The sequence below is a fragment of the Equus asinus genome, chromosome 2 (genome assembly GCF_041296235.1).
Source record: "Equus asinus isolate D_3611 breed Donkey chromosome 2, EquAss-T2T_v2, whole genome shotgun sequence".
Classification (NCBI taxonomy): domain Eukaryota; kingdom Metazoa; phylum Chordata; class Mammalia; order Perissodactyla; family Equidae; genus Equus; species Equus asinus.
Window position 1 is genome coordinate 136,029,588 of NC_091791.1, and position 13,709 is coordinate 136,043,296.

At 38.2% G+C, this 13,709-nt stretch overlaps 1 protein-coding gene across 2 annotated transcripts; it reads right to left on the reverse strand.

Annotated features, from left to right (window-relative positions):
* Positions 1-451: 451 nt before the first annotated feature.
* Positions 452-12,454, reverse strand: LACTB (lactamase beta). 2 transcript variants are annotated; one of them, XR_006523243.2, is made up of 6 exons: positions 12,015-12,454; positions 11,490-11,556; positions 9,775-9,965; positions 9,134-9,485; positions 7,747-7,908; positions 452-1,232 (listed from the first exon to the last, which is right to left on the reverse strand). XR_006523243.2 is itself a non-coding variant. In XM_014850790.3 (6 exons), exons 1-6 carry the CDS (start codon positions 12,375-12,377, stop codon positions 701-703), a joined length of 1,671 nt encoding a protein of 556 aa, XP_014706276.2. In that variant the 5' UTR covers positions 12,378-12,451; the 3' UTR covers positions 452-700. The 2 variants fall into 2 exon arrangements, 1 of the variants encoding a protein (XP_014706276.2); XM_014850790.3 differs by having other exon boundaries at positions 7,747-7,912; positions 12,015-12,451.
* Positions 12,455-13,709: the final 1,255 nt, after the last annotated feature.

Here is a 13,709-nt window from a genome sequence, read left to right on the forward strand (position 1 = left end):
ACATCCTGTGTAATCCCTCCCACATTGTATCAGAGTTGATCTGTGTGATGTAGGAAATATAGCAAATGTGATAGTATGTGACTTCTGAGGCTACGTTATAAAAGACACTGACTTCTGTCTGGGTTGCCTGCTTGTGCGTGCATGTGTATGCTCTCTCTCTCTTTTGAATCACTTGCAGCATTTCCTCCAGCCCCAGAGAAGCCTTTAGATGACTACAACTTCTTGTCTGCAACCTCATTAGAGACTCTGGCACCAGACCCACCCAAGTCAAGCTATTCCTGAATTCCTGAGCCTCAGAAACTATGAGATAATAAAGGTTTGTTCTTTTAAACCATAATAGATAACTAATATACCATTTATCATAATCTTGTTTCTGCTGTCATATTAAATAACAATATTTGGAGGTTCCTGTTGAATGAGATTTCCTCTATATTATACATTCAAAAGTACATATTTTTATCAGAATATTTTATTTCAAGAGTTAACACTTTTTTTCAAAAAGTAAAAACAATATAGTTACTTCCCTGAGTATAAAGAACTAATCCTACAATAAAAGACGATTACAAAATTAAGCCATTAGAGGTACATAATTCTCTGCATTCAATTATACTCTATTACAAATTTATTCTTAAAAATCTCATGTATTTTGGGACTTTAATGTTTCAAACAAAACAAAACAACTCATTTTGCACTTGTGATGTTAAGGTATGTCTGATCTGTCTTTATCAAATTCCAGAGCAATCTTTAAAGCAGTGCTATTGAGGCCAACAGATTGCATGTTACATATGATAGAAACAACTATTCCTCTTGGGGGAACCTTGTTATGTATAGTTTCTGCATCCAGTTCTTCAGGAAGGACCAGCAGGACACTACTGGCACCCACTGCACCTCCAGTATGCGAGGCATAATGCCGTTGCTTCCTACAAGAACCATATGTTTGCTTCTTTTCCACAACACCCCATGCCATTGCATATTTACCCTCTTTATCCCAAGACATCTCTGTGTTAGGGACTGGCGTCCAAATCATAACCATTGTTTCTGGTCTGAGATATCCAGGTAAAAGATTTTCATTTGAGTTCTTAAACAGCCCGACTTGATAACCATACAGCATTGCATTCCCAAATTTCAGAAGGTCACCCACTGTAGACAGAAATCCACCACCAGCCCATTTATAGGAGTTATCCACGTAAGGTGTGTTGACAAGTCGTCTCTTTTTATTGTAAACATAAAATCTAAAATGAAATAAGAATGGTCATTAAAAATTTAATAGTCTATTATTGACTTTACACATGAAAACAAACAGGAAAATGTGTACATGAGACAGATTGTATTGCAATGTAGTGATCATACATTCTGAGAAACTAACCATTAATTTTCAGTATGATTCAGATCCTGATGAAACACAGATAACTGGGTAATTAAAGCATAGAAAGCGGGTTGTTTTTCTGTTGACATGGCTCGCCTATGCTGAGGGTATCAAACTTTTAATACCTGCAAAAATGTATTGATTAATATTACACATGATATATTTGCCCCAGGCGTATGCAGAGACACCTGTCATTCAGTAGACATTCCCAGTCCTTGGGCTCGGTGAATCATGTGCCATGTGAGTTTTATAACGAAAAGTGCACACAGTGGGATGTTCAGGAATAAGGTTAATATATAAAGAGACTATATCTCCTGCTAAAAAAACCATAGAAAAACTATGTAGAATGATATGTAGTACCTTCTTGGTGTAGTGGCAGAAGCTGGAGTTAGCAAGCCTCAGTTTGAATCCCAACTCTCACCCTTACTAGCTATGTTTATTTTATTTGATTAACAAACACTTAGTTCTTACTATGTGCCAGGAATTGTTCTAAGAACTATATAAATAAGAACTACTGTATTCTAGTAACAATGTTAGGAGGTAGATATTATTATAATTCCTATTTTACAGATGAAGAAACTGAGGCACAGAGAGTATAAGTAACTTGTCCAAGGTCACACAGCTTGTAAGTGGCAGAGTTGGATTCAAACTGAGAGGCAGTCTGTTGCCTCTCTGTTTCTGCATCCTAATTTGTAAAATGGAGACAAAAGTATCTACTTTGCGCTTAGGAATACATGTTTAAAACACTTTGCATATTTCTGGTAGGTACTTAATAACTGGTAGCTGTTATTTACTCGTGCACTCAACAGTCATTGATGGAGCACTTACCATGTGTCAGGTACTATTTGGACGCTGGGATAAAGCGTTAAACAAAAGAGACAAAGTGCCTGACCTCATGAAGTTTCTACTCTAATATCGGGAGACTGTACCATAAATATTAGTAAATGAAATGAAATTACAAAATAATTACACAAAAAATGAAACTTGGCTCATGAGGATCCTTTCCTTTGAGAGTCATAATAAAATGGTGCTCTTAGGTTTTCAGTTTGCTGACTGTCTCACCTCTAATGATCTTCATTTTCATGCTACCTTGGGCTATTCATAAGCACTGTCAGACCTCAATCTCACCATCAATTTAAACTGTTTTATCTCTAAGGTCTCAAACTCAGAAATTTCTTCCTATGACAATGATTTCCAATCCTTCCAACTCTCCACCTGAACCTGCTCTCTGCCCTCACTGTGACCTCCATCTATTCTCCTTGACTATGACCAATTTTCCTAGGTCTTTCAGTTCCTACTGATTTCACCTGATTTTCTGTTCCAGCCTGAATTATATCATCAGCCATTTCAGCTATTTCAGCTGTGGTCTCACTAGCACATTTGGGTTCCTCACTCTCGTGACCTTACATTACACCAATCCACCAATCCTGAATAAATCCAGGTACCCTTCCCTTGGTTCCTTATCTGCCAAGAAAGGCTGTGGAAGTTCATATAACAAAGCTGAGTTGACTGATATCAGTTCATACTTTTGCTAAGGGTCTCCACTGCTGTTAGCATTCTTTCTGGTCATTCCCTGGTGTATAGTGGCTATTCCCAATCTCTTCCACTCAGTCCTCTACCCTAGCTCAGGCCCAGTCAACAGATAACTATATCCTTTGTTTTACTGAGGACATTGAGGCCATTTAGAGTCAGCTAGCAATGCCCACCTTTATCTTAAAATGTATTTACGCCATCATCCATTATTTTTTCCTTCTCTCTCGTCACTTAAGAAATTTTCCTTTTGTTTTTAAGACTAAAATTCTACTACCTGCATTTTTGACTGCTTCTTTTTTGCCTCTACAACCTTGTTCCTCCAGTTACACTTCCTAGATTACTTTATCTCCTTGAAGTCCATTCTTCATGCAGAAGCCAGAGATTGTGTCTCCCTCTTTTCCTATACATTTGAAACCCTTCGATGGTTACCACTGTAATGAGAATACAGCTCAATTTTTTACTATGGCCTACAACACACTCAATGGTCCTCAACAGAGGCAGCACCAACTTCCTAAGGGAAATTTTTGGAGGCATTTTTTTAGTTGTCACAATTATTAGGGGGCTCTTACTGACATTCAATGGATAGAAGTCCAAAGGTCCTAAATGTCCTGTGATGTATGGAAAAGTCACACCACAATGGGTACATTCTCCCATATCCTGTAACACCTTCAACTATCCCACCAGATATTCATATAAGTAAAAAATCTGTTTACAACTAGCTGACCCTAGAACCTCTCCATTTCACATATAAACACAATGTACTTTTTGCACATTTTCACTCTGCAATGAATTTTTCTTGAATGTAACCATTGTGAAAATTGAAGAAAGACCACACTTTATTTTGTTCACAACTTTAGCCAGAGTTGGCCACCAAGGGCATGAGTTGAAGCACCAATACAATACACCTGTATTGGTCTACACTTACAGTTGTCACAATTACAATGCTTTTATGTATTAAATAGTTGCATCTGACCTTTATTATGACTCCTAATGTTGTCATGAGTAAACTTTAACATTTTGAAATATCATTTATTTATTATAAATTACATCCTTTTTCTTTTTTATATTTTAGTTAGAGTATTGAGTCTAGGTTATATGATCTATGACTTTCATTTCAGGATATTAAAGGAGGTGTTATAAAATATTTATTAAATTAAGGGGCAGTGGGCCTAATGGCATTGAGACTTACTGTCCAATATGATTTAGCCCCTGCTTACCTCTTTGATTTTATCACTTACAACATTTTGCCTTGCTTCTTTCATGCCAGACTTATTTCTGTATTTGCAACAAGGCAAGCTAGCTTTCCTTATCATTCATGTCTCAGCTCAACTGACATGGCCTTAAATGAATTTATTTTAAGTAGATCCCCTGACGTCCTCTCCCTGTCACTCTACATCTCATTGCCCAGTTTTATTTTTTAATATAATACCTGAAATTCTTAGTTTACATGTTAGTCTGTTTCTTCCTGCAGAATGCAAGTTTCATAAGAGCAGGAACCTTATCTACCTTGTTCATTGATGATTCCCCTACCTAGAACAGTACTTGCCATCCACTAAGTGCTCATTAAACATATTGAATACATCAAAGCATCATTTGCTCGCCAAATATTTAATGGAGACACCTTGCAAGGCACTGGAGAGAGAAGTAAAACCAAACACTGTGGCTGTTCTCTCAAGGGGCTAACAGTCTTGCTGGATAGTTCTTAAATGTCAAAGAACCAGATGAATCGCCTGAGGATTTTGTTACAATGCAGAGTCTGCTTCAGTAGGTCTGGGGAGGGCCTGAAATTCTGCCATTCTAACAAGTTCCCCGGTGATGCCAATCCTGCTGGTCCCTGGACCTCACTTTGAGTAACAGGTTGGGGGATGACTAGCAAGACAGAGGTGAGGAATCAAGAGCAAGCCTTGATGAAATAGCTGCCCACAGAGGCCAGCCTGGGAAGCAAAGTAGTTCAGTTTGGCTGAAGCAGAGAGCCTAAGGGGACAAGTGGCAAGAGATGATGCTGGAGGAATAGACATGGGATGTGGGGTAGGTCACAAAGGACTTTCTGTGCCATGCTAGGAACTTTGACTTCTTCACCTTAGTTCACAAAATGCTCTAGTTTCCTATATCCTAAGGAAAAAACCCCTATTATCTTTTTATCCTTGTTACAGCTTCCAGCTACCAGTCCTTTCTCTCTCCTCATTTACTGCCAAACTACATAAAATAGTCCATGCACTGTTTCCATGCACTCACCCTCTCCATCCATTCAGTTCCTTAAAATCTGGTTTCTGTTCCTCTATCAGTGCAAAACAGCTGTCTTGTCGGTTATGAAAGATTTTCTAATTCACTTTTTACAGTCCTCATCCTATTTGCCCCCTGTCCCCTGCCCATAGAGAGTCAATTTTGAAAACCCCAATTTTATTTAGGACAAGAACGTATTCAGCTAAAAACTAATTTTCCTGTATCCCTTACAGCTAAGTGTGGCCTGTGGCTAAAATTCTGGCCAAAGAAATGTAACTAGTATTTTGGGGTGGGATTCTGGGGAAATGTCTTAAATAGGTGACAGACACTAGGAGGCACTATTTTAAAAACACACATATACATAGAGAGAAGTGATAAAGATGATAAATATTTACTCTTGGTATACGATAACTCTAAAAAGCCTTGGTCAGGACAGTATAAACATATTTAATTTATGATTACGATCAAGGAGTTGGAAACTTTGGCTGGAAATTTTATTTGCTGCAAAATGATGCCATAAAACAAATGAATAGAAATATATGCATTTGCTAAGTTTTACTTCAAGGTTTTTAAATTTTTGTTCCTATCTTTGAAAAGATTCCTTTTACTCCCTGAACTCCCTCAAAAGCTGATGCCTTTAAGCTCTTTTAAAATGATTATTACAAAAAAAAGAATCAGAGTTCTAGAGGCCCAAATAGATATTGTATCAAGTAAAATAAAAACAAAGCAAATGGACAGAACATTTTCCTAGGTGACAATATTTCCTTCTTTTCATGCCCTATTTTATTACAGCAGCCCATCAAAGCTAACTAAAATGAATCAAGTACCCCTGTAGCACCATTGGGGACCACCAAAATCTAAAGAAAAAGCCCAGAGCTGATAGGAACCTTGAACAGCAGAAATGGAAGTCCACGGCCTTTTTTCAAAAAATGGGAGATACAATGAAATTAATTCATCATCATATGCCATATTTTGATTTTTGTGCAACTTGTAAATTAATTGCTCATTAAGAAACAGCAAATGATAAGTGGCTTGTAGTGTGTACATTCATAGAGCCTTAATTTTCAGTTTAGAAAAGAGGCTCAATGATTATACATAATGTCTTCTCTCCCTCATATATAAATCTAGGCATTCATTTTCAAATGCCTAGATCAAAATCAAAATAAGGTCATGCATATATGCCATCTTTACTAGAGAATCTTTTTTAGATTCAATTGACAACCTCTTGTATTTGTCAATATCTCTTATGCTTTCCAGTAGCATATAATTGTTGGATCTAAAATTAATAAACATCAGAGTATGAAGTGGTCAAGAACTATAGGCCATTTAAAAAATTAAAATTCATTGCTTGCTGCTAACCTAATTTCTTTTGGATCCAAAAAAATCTCTTTCGGGCTGATTTGCAACGCACATTAAACCTTTTAAATAAGCTGGGAATTTAAAAATGGTAATTTAATTAAATACAACATAAGATTGAACAAAACTAGTGTGGGGATAGGAAGATAAAGCTAAAAAAATTCCATCATTTCATCTATTTCAAGTACCATTAAGCCATTTAAAGTATGTACTAATGGAAATACGCAAGCTAAAAGTAACAGTTGATCTGTTAAATGTGTTAGCTTTCTAACAAATCAAATAATAGTAAGAGTAAAATGGAAAGAAAACACCATAACCATAAAACTCACATTAGTCATTAGCCTCAAGATTCTCTCCCAACGTCCCTTTTACAAATTACTAATAAAAGTTATGATAAAGTTTTAGTTTGATACATTTCAATGAAATGACTTTCAAATTTCTACAGTGGAGAAATCTGGCGGGTACCATTTCAACAAAGTGATTAAAATTATCATCACCAATAATGGGACAAACTGACATCATGTGACTTCTGAGAGACATGACAACTAAATGTAATGTGTGATCCTGGACTGGATCCTGGACCAGAAATAAATTTTGTTCTTTTCTTTTGCTATAAAGGACATATTGGGATAATTGGCAAAATTTGAATAAGGTCTGTAGATTTGATAAAAGCATTGTGTCAATGTTAATTTCTTGAATGTCCTTGTTTTTAGAAAATATATGTTTAAGTATTTACAGGTAAAGGGATACCATGTCTGCAAGTTATTTCCAAATGGTTCAGAGAATGGTTCAAATGTAGACAGATAAAGCAGGTGTGGTAAAATGATAACATTTGGGGAATCTGGGTGAAAGGTATACAAGAATTTTTTGTACTATTCTTGCAATTTTTCTATAAGTATGAAATCATTTCAAAATAAAGTTAAAACAAAAAATAATAAAAGGTAAACAAGCAAACAAAGCATTAGCTAAAACATACAAGAAAGAGATGACTGAAGAGCAAATCATAGATAGTCATGATGGGTGCAATTTTTGGTTTAATTATTTACGTGCTTAAATTATTATTGCTGTCTTTTATCTAAGGATCTTTGGGGTACTCTACAAATACATTTTATTTCCTTCACTTTATAGATGGAAAAACAGACATGTAGAAAAGCTCCCAAAATGTGGCAAGTTGCTTTTGGAATGAAGAAAAGGAAAATCTGACTTTTAATTGATAACATAGTGTTAAGATGTGATATAGCTAGACACACCAGAAGGTATTCATTTACCTTGCTCTATTGTAAATCACTGGCTCATTTTCTTCCTGCACAGTTGTCAGCATATCCAAGTCATGGAATATTTTCTGCATATAGTCCAAATATTTATATCCTGAAGCTCTTTCTACTATGGCTGCCAGTAGGGTATAGCCAAAAGTTGAGTACAAAAACTGACTACCTTGAGACATCATTGCAAGGGGAAAAAAAAGAAAATGCTTCATTATTATTTAAAAACATGTAAAAGTTTCCCAATGAAAATTGCCATACCTTAAAACTGGAATATTTTACTTCAGCTTTTAGAAAAACATCATGGATGATATATTAAATTTAGTCAATTTTGCAATGGCCTTACTTATCCCATGTCTCTAACATAAGAATAAAATGATGACAATATACTTAAAATTTCATATGAATCTATTCCTTTCTATGATAATGAAATAAGCAAATAAATCCTACCTCAAAACAAAACAAAAATCCGTCAAAGTAGCAACAAAACAGGAAGAGAAAGAAAAGCAAATACGGTTTCTTGAGTCAACTGTCTTGTTCTTAATATACTACTACCCATTGTTTAAGGCATAATTAGTTGAACATGCTATTTTAATAAAATATATGTAGGTATAAGAACCTTGTTTCAAATACATATTAAAATACAAATACATATTCAAATATATATATTTTTTCAAATATATACCTTTGAATCATTTTGGATTCTGGAAATGTAGATTGTATGATCTGTATTAAAAATGGATAGGAACCTTATTTTTTAAGACAAAATCCATAATTATATTCTTTGCCCTTATAAAACTATACCTATATAATATATATTCACAGTAAAAACAACTTTAAAAATGAAAATGGAATAAAAGTAAATAAATCTATGGTAAATTTAAAGATATTAAGTGATTTCAGTAGGCATCGCACCAAAAAATATACAAAAACAAAGAATTATTTTTACAGATCAGCTTTTTGGGAAATAAAATTAAGTTGATGAACACTAATTTAAGGAATAAAGTACAAAATAAGTTGAGCAATTTAAATTCTAACTAAATACTAAAATGTTAGCAATACTTTATTCTGTCCACTTTGTCCAGATTTTATTTGGAGAACTATCATTCCAACATTTCTCCATAATTTTTCCACAAACATCTTGATACTGAGCATCCTGATACTGAGAATGACTGGGTAGCCACTAACGAGGCTAAATCTAGACAACTGGCCACCTAGATGCTAGGCTGTGTGAGGAACCACAGACAAAAAGGCAAGCGCTGCACTGACAACAAAATCCACGCCACAATCACCCACCACATCGAATGCACTCAGAGTGGTGTCATTTTGGATTTTCTGAAAATTAATCCTTCAAATAATGATGACTTCATTAAGAGAAGGAATTAAAACTCACCAGGTTTAAAGAACAAAGGATCGTTTTTAAATAATCTGAGGGATTCAATTGAATTTTCAAACTTTTCTTTCAAATATAATTCGCCTTGTTCAAAATCATTCTTTTTCTTGCCAGGCTTTGAATTCCGGCCTTTGGCTTCATTATCCTGCTCTATCTTAGCTTTAGCAAAGTCATTCTTTTCATTACTTTTGCCTCCTTTTTCTTTTAACTCTCTCTCTTGGTCAGATTCCATCGTCCCTTTCATCATCTTCAAGGCTTTATAAGCTTTCTCTTCTTTCACCTTTTTCATGTCCTTTTCATAGTGACGGATTCCACTTAAATGGGAAATCAATAATCTTGTTGTGACAGAAACCTAATTGTAAAAACATGAAAATTCAATTACATGATTAAATTGTACAATAAAAAGTAAGTAGCCTTGGAATAATGCATCAGGAATTAATATTTTCTATGTTAAATTGCTGCTGGAAAAATATATCATATACAGATCTTTAGCCTTAAATTTCAGAAAAATACCCACTTGATTATCATCTGGATTAAGAAAACTTAATCCATTAACAATTATTAAAAACAAACCAAAGAATCCTATGAAACTGTAAACCATTTAACATGTCATTAGTAAAATGAACTGTGAGTTTTGTTACCTTTTCACCTTCATACTCTTTTTCCGGGAATTCAGGAACATAATGTTGTACTGGGACATCAAGATCCAGTTTCCCTGCTTCCCACAATTTGGCAAGGGCAACCATGGTGAGGCTTTTGCTGATACTGGCAATTCTCATAACTGTCTCTGGTTTGCATGGTACACGGTTCTCAACATCAGCATAACCTAAACCTTTGGGGAAAAAAAAGCAAAAAGTCACTATTAATTGACTTCATTGTCAAAGGAGTCTTGAAAAACTGAAATAACACTATCTTAAAACATCCTGTGTATTTATCTAAAGGAAAAGATATTCCACTCTTATAAGTGAATTAAAACTGAACATGTAAGCGATGAGTGTCTTAGCAACACTGACAACAGTAAGTCTAACAATTTAACCTTATAGCTAAACTGAATTGTACCATGTGCACAATAGTAATTTTCTGATTCAGACACTAATTTTTCTTAGCTTAACTAAACAATTTAGTTATTCTACATTTCAAATAAATTACTCTACCTTCTTCAAAGAAAACATCATTCTTCTTCAGATTATATTTATTCTCGATTTTTTAGTGAGTTTCCACTGAATTCATTAAAATAGTCACCCAATAAAAATGAATGTGAAAAGATGTCCCACAAATCCAATCTAGCTAACCATCAATTTAATTCAGTTAAAAACTAGAAGAAAAACAATGTACCACTAATTTAAAGCTCCTTCTAGAAAACTTTTTAGGTTTGGTTTCACCTTCTTGACAGGCTGAAAGTGTGGAAATCTAACTTTGAGATATAAATAACTGAGATTTGAAAAGAAAGAAAAGGTATAATGATTGTTTTTAAACTGTTAAATGTGGATTATGCTGAAAAATATCTACATAAAAACAAAGCCCTCACCCATAAAGCTAATATTTACATTCATTTTTGACTAAAATATTTCCATGAATTAGGTATCACAATTAGACTATACTTATACTTGGGAGAAGAATCATTTTTCTTTAAATTCAAAACCCTACTGCTCCGATAGTAAGGAGTAAACAAGTACTACTTTCTTTAAATGATGTCTGAAACAACATTTCCTAAAAGCACAGTTCCTCAAAACCTGGGATGACCAGTTGGACCAATTGGTGTGCAATGGAGATGTAAATCAAGTTATAAAATATGCTTTGATAAAAGTATCATAAAATGATTAGAAATCCTCCTCCCAAAGTTTCTAGCTTTTTCTTTGAAAAAGTAGCGGACATTTCTGCCTCCTGAAAGAAAGTAATAAAGTAGACCGTAAACTCATTAAGGACGAGGAATCGTGTCTCTCTCCAGTACTTAGTACAGTGCATATTACAAACAGGGGACTCAATGAATTGTTGACTGAATTAAAAAAGAAAAACACAAAGTTCTCATGCTTTATCTAGTCATCAGGGGTATCTACAAATACGCAGTTAACAGATGGTTCTATACACAACTTTCAGAATAAATCCAGTCGTTACAGAAAAGTAAAGGTAGAAACAAGCCATCTTGAGGACTCCAATTTACTCATTAGAGTCACATTTTAAATCTTGTTTATAGAAAACCTAATTCTTCATTGTTAGACACGTTTTCTCTACAATACGTGTGGCTTGAAGTAAACTGAACAGCATTTCATGGGATTCACGCCAGGCGGTAAAACATCAAGATTTCATTCACCAACTGGCACAAAACAAGCCACTAAGTAACACTTTCTGAGCCCACCTTCGGACCAGACTTCTGTTCCATCTACAGAGACTCCAACCACTATGCCCGGCGCGCCCACCTCATCCTAAGAACGAAGGAGAAACAACCGACAGTTCAAAGACAGCCCAACGCCCCCGCCCCTCCGCCACCGATTTCCTCCGGCGCCCCCAGACCCCGCCCCCTCCGCTAGGCCCCGCCCCTCGGCCCGGGCCCGCCCCCTCCGCTCGGCCCCGCCCACCTCGCCTCCGGCCGGCCGGGCGCTACTGGTGAGGGGTGTACGCCGTCGGCACACGGAGGGGGAAGGGGCGGTCCCCTAGGCGGGCGGTGACCTCCGCCTCGACTTGGGCAACCCCCCAAGAACATCTGACCGTGGCTGTGCGGTCAGGAAATGGGAAGTGTTTCTCAGAAGCCGACCGCGGGCATCCCACCACCCGGCTGGGGTCCGCTCGGCCCCAGGAAACGACCATCGAGGGGCCCCACTCCGAGGTGACGCCGGGGGTGGGCCGCCGGCTGCCCGGCCGCCCACGCCCCCTGTCGCCGCACCTTGATCCGGTGCAGCAGGTCGCGGCTGCTCTCGATGGCTCTGGCGAAGCGCCTGGAGTGGGGCGGCGCGGGGGTCTGCGGTGACCACGGGGCGAGGGACAGCTCCTGCGGTGGCAGCGGCTCGGTCTGAGGCGACGCCTCGGGGTCGGGGGCTGTGGGGAGCGGCGAGGGGGCCGCGCCCCTCAGCCCGCCCACCAGCTTCACCCCGAGCGCCAGTCCCAGCCCCAGCCCGAGGCCCCCGACCCAGCCGGGGCCGAGCGGCGGCAGCCCGGCGCGCTGGTGGGCCCCGCGCCGCCCGCTGCCCCACGCCCAGCCCCCGGGGGTCGTGGCCCGAGCGGTCACGGCTGACAGGAGGCGGTACATGGCGTCTCTGGCGAGCCGGCAGCCTCGCAGCTCCCGCTGGCCGGGCGGGCTGCGGAGGCGCGGGGAAGGGAGGGGACGGCCGGGGAGGGGAGGGGGCGGGGACCGCGCTCAGACTCTAGCAGTCAACGGCCGACGTCCGGAGCGCCGATCGCATCGAGCCCTTCCTCCTTTCATTGTTTTCTCCTTGCCTGTCTCTTTCTGGGTATTTTTTCATCCCCCTCCCCCGACTTTCCCTCTCTGCCTCTCATCAAATCTGCTGTCACCTCATCTGAGAAGACTTCCTAGTTCCCGTCCCCGTGGATGTTCTCGCCACACCTGGACTGCCAGTGCGCACCCCTCCTTAATAACACTTAACGCTTTGTTTCGCTGAACTAATCTGATTCCTTACCGGGCTGTGACCTGTTTGGAGAGCCAGGACTTTTGCTTTTGGATCCTCAGCTCCTGGAACAGCGCCTGGCACACAGCAGCCGCTCAACAGGCATCTTTTTTCCCCTGAGAACTCTCTTTTTTCTCTTTTGCCATCTCCACTCTTTGTCTCATTTCAACTTCTTCCATTTACCTAAGGCTCTTTTAAAATCTCTTACTTCTGGAGGTCTAGCTCTACACCACAGCAAACTTAGTAACTTATATCCAGGCCTTATATTTAAAAAAAATTCTTTTGCTGTAAAAAAGTTTTAAATTTGGCACTTAAAAATTTTAATCCAAAAGTAACTCATAAAATTACAGTTAGCTATGATTTCTGACATCTGTACATAATCAGAGATTCTCTTGAAATAAGAAATCTAACCTGTCAACGAATAAGAGGCATAGCAAGAGAAGCAAAAAGTTTATTTGGGATCTCAGGAATTCCAATTCGAGGAGCCTGACAGATTCAGGTAGAAACCCAAATAGTGTCCCACTAGGGAGTAAAAGTTAGGGGCTTTTAAAGGCAAAGGAGGAAGTTTGTATTACAAAGAATTTTAATTGGAGTTGGAGACAGAGAGCTAGTCTTGGCTAAACATTGATTGACTGTTGATTTTATCTTCAGAAAGTCCACAATCCTCAGTCCTTGTGATCAGGATGTCCAGTTCTCCTGCTGACTTTTCAAACAATGGTTTGTAAAACAATTGCTGTTTTGGCCTACTCCAAAGGTTTTGCCCAGCCCAAGGTTGAAGACAGCAAGGCAGTTTCTCTGGAAAGGCTGCTCGACTCCATTTAAAATGGCTCCACTATAGTGGACAAACCTCAAATTGCTACAAAATGTAAAATGTGTGAATCCTAATTGAACAATTAGTTACACAATATTAATTAAAAAATAGATACATATATTTTTGCTGAGGAAGATTTGCCTTC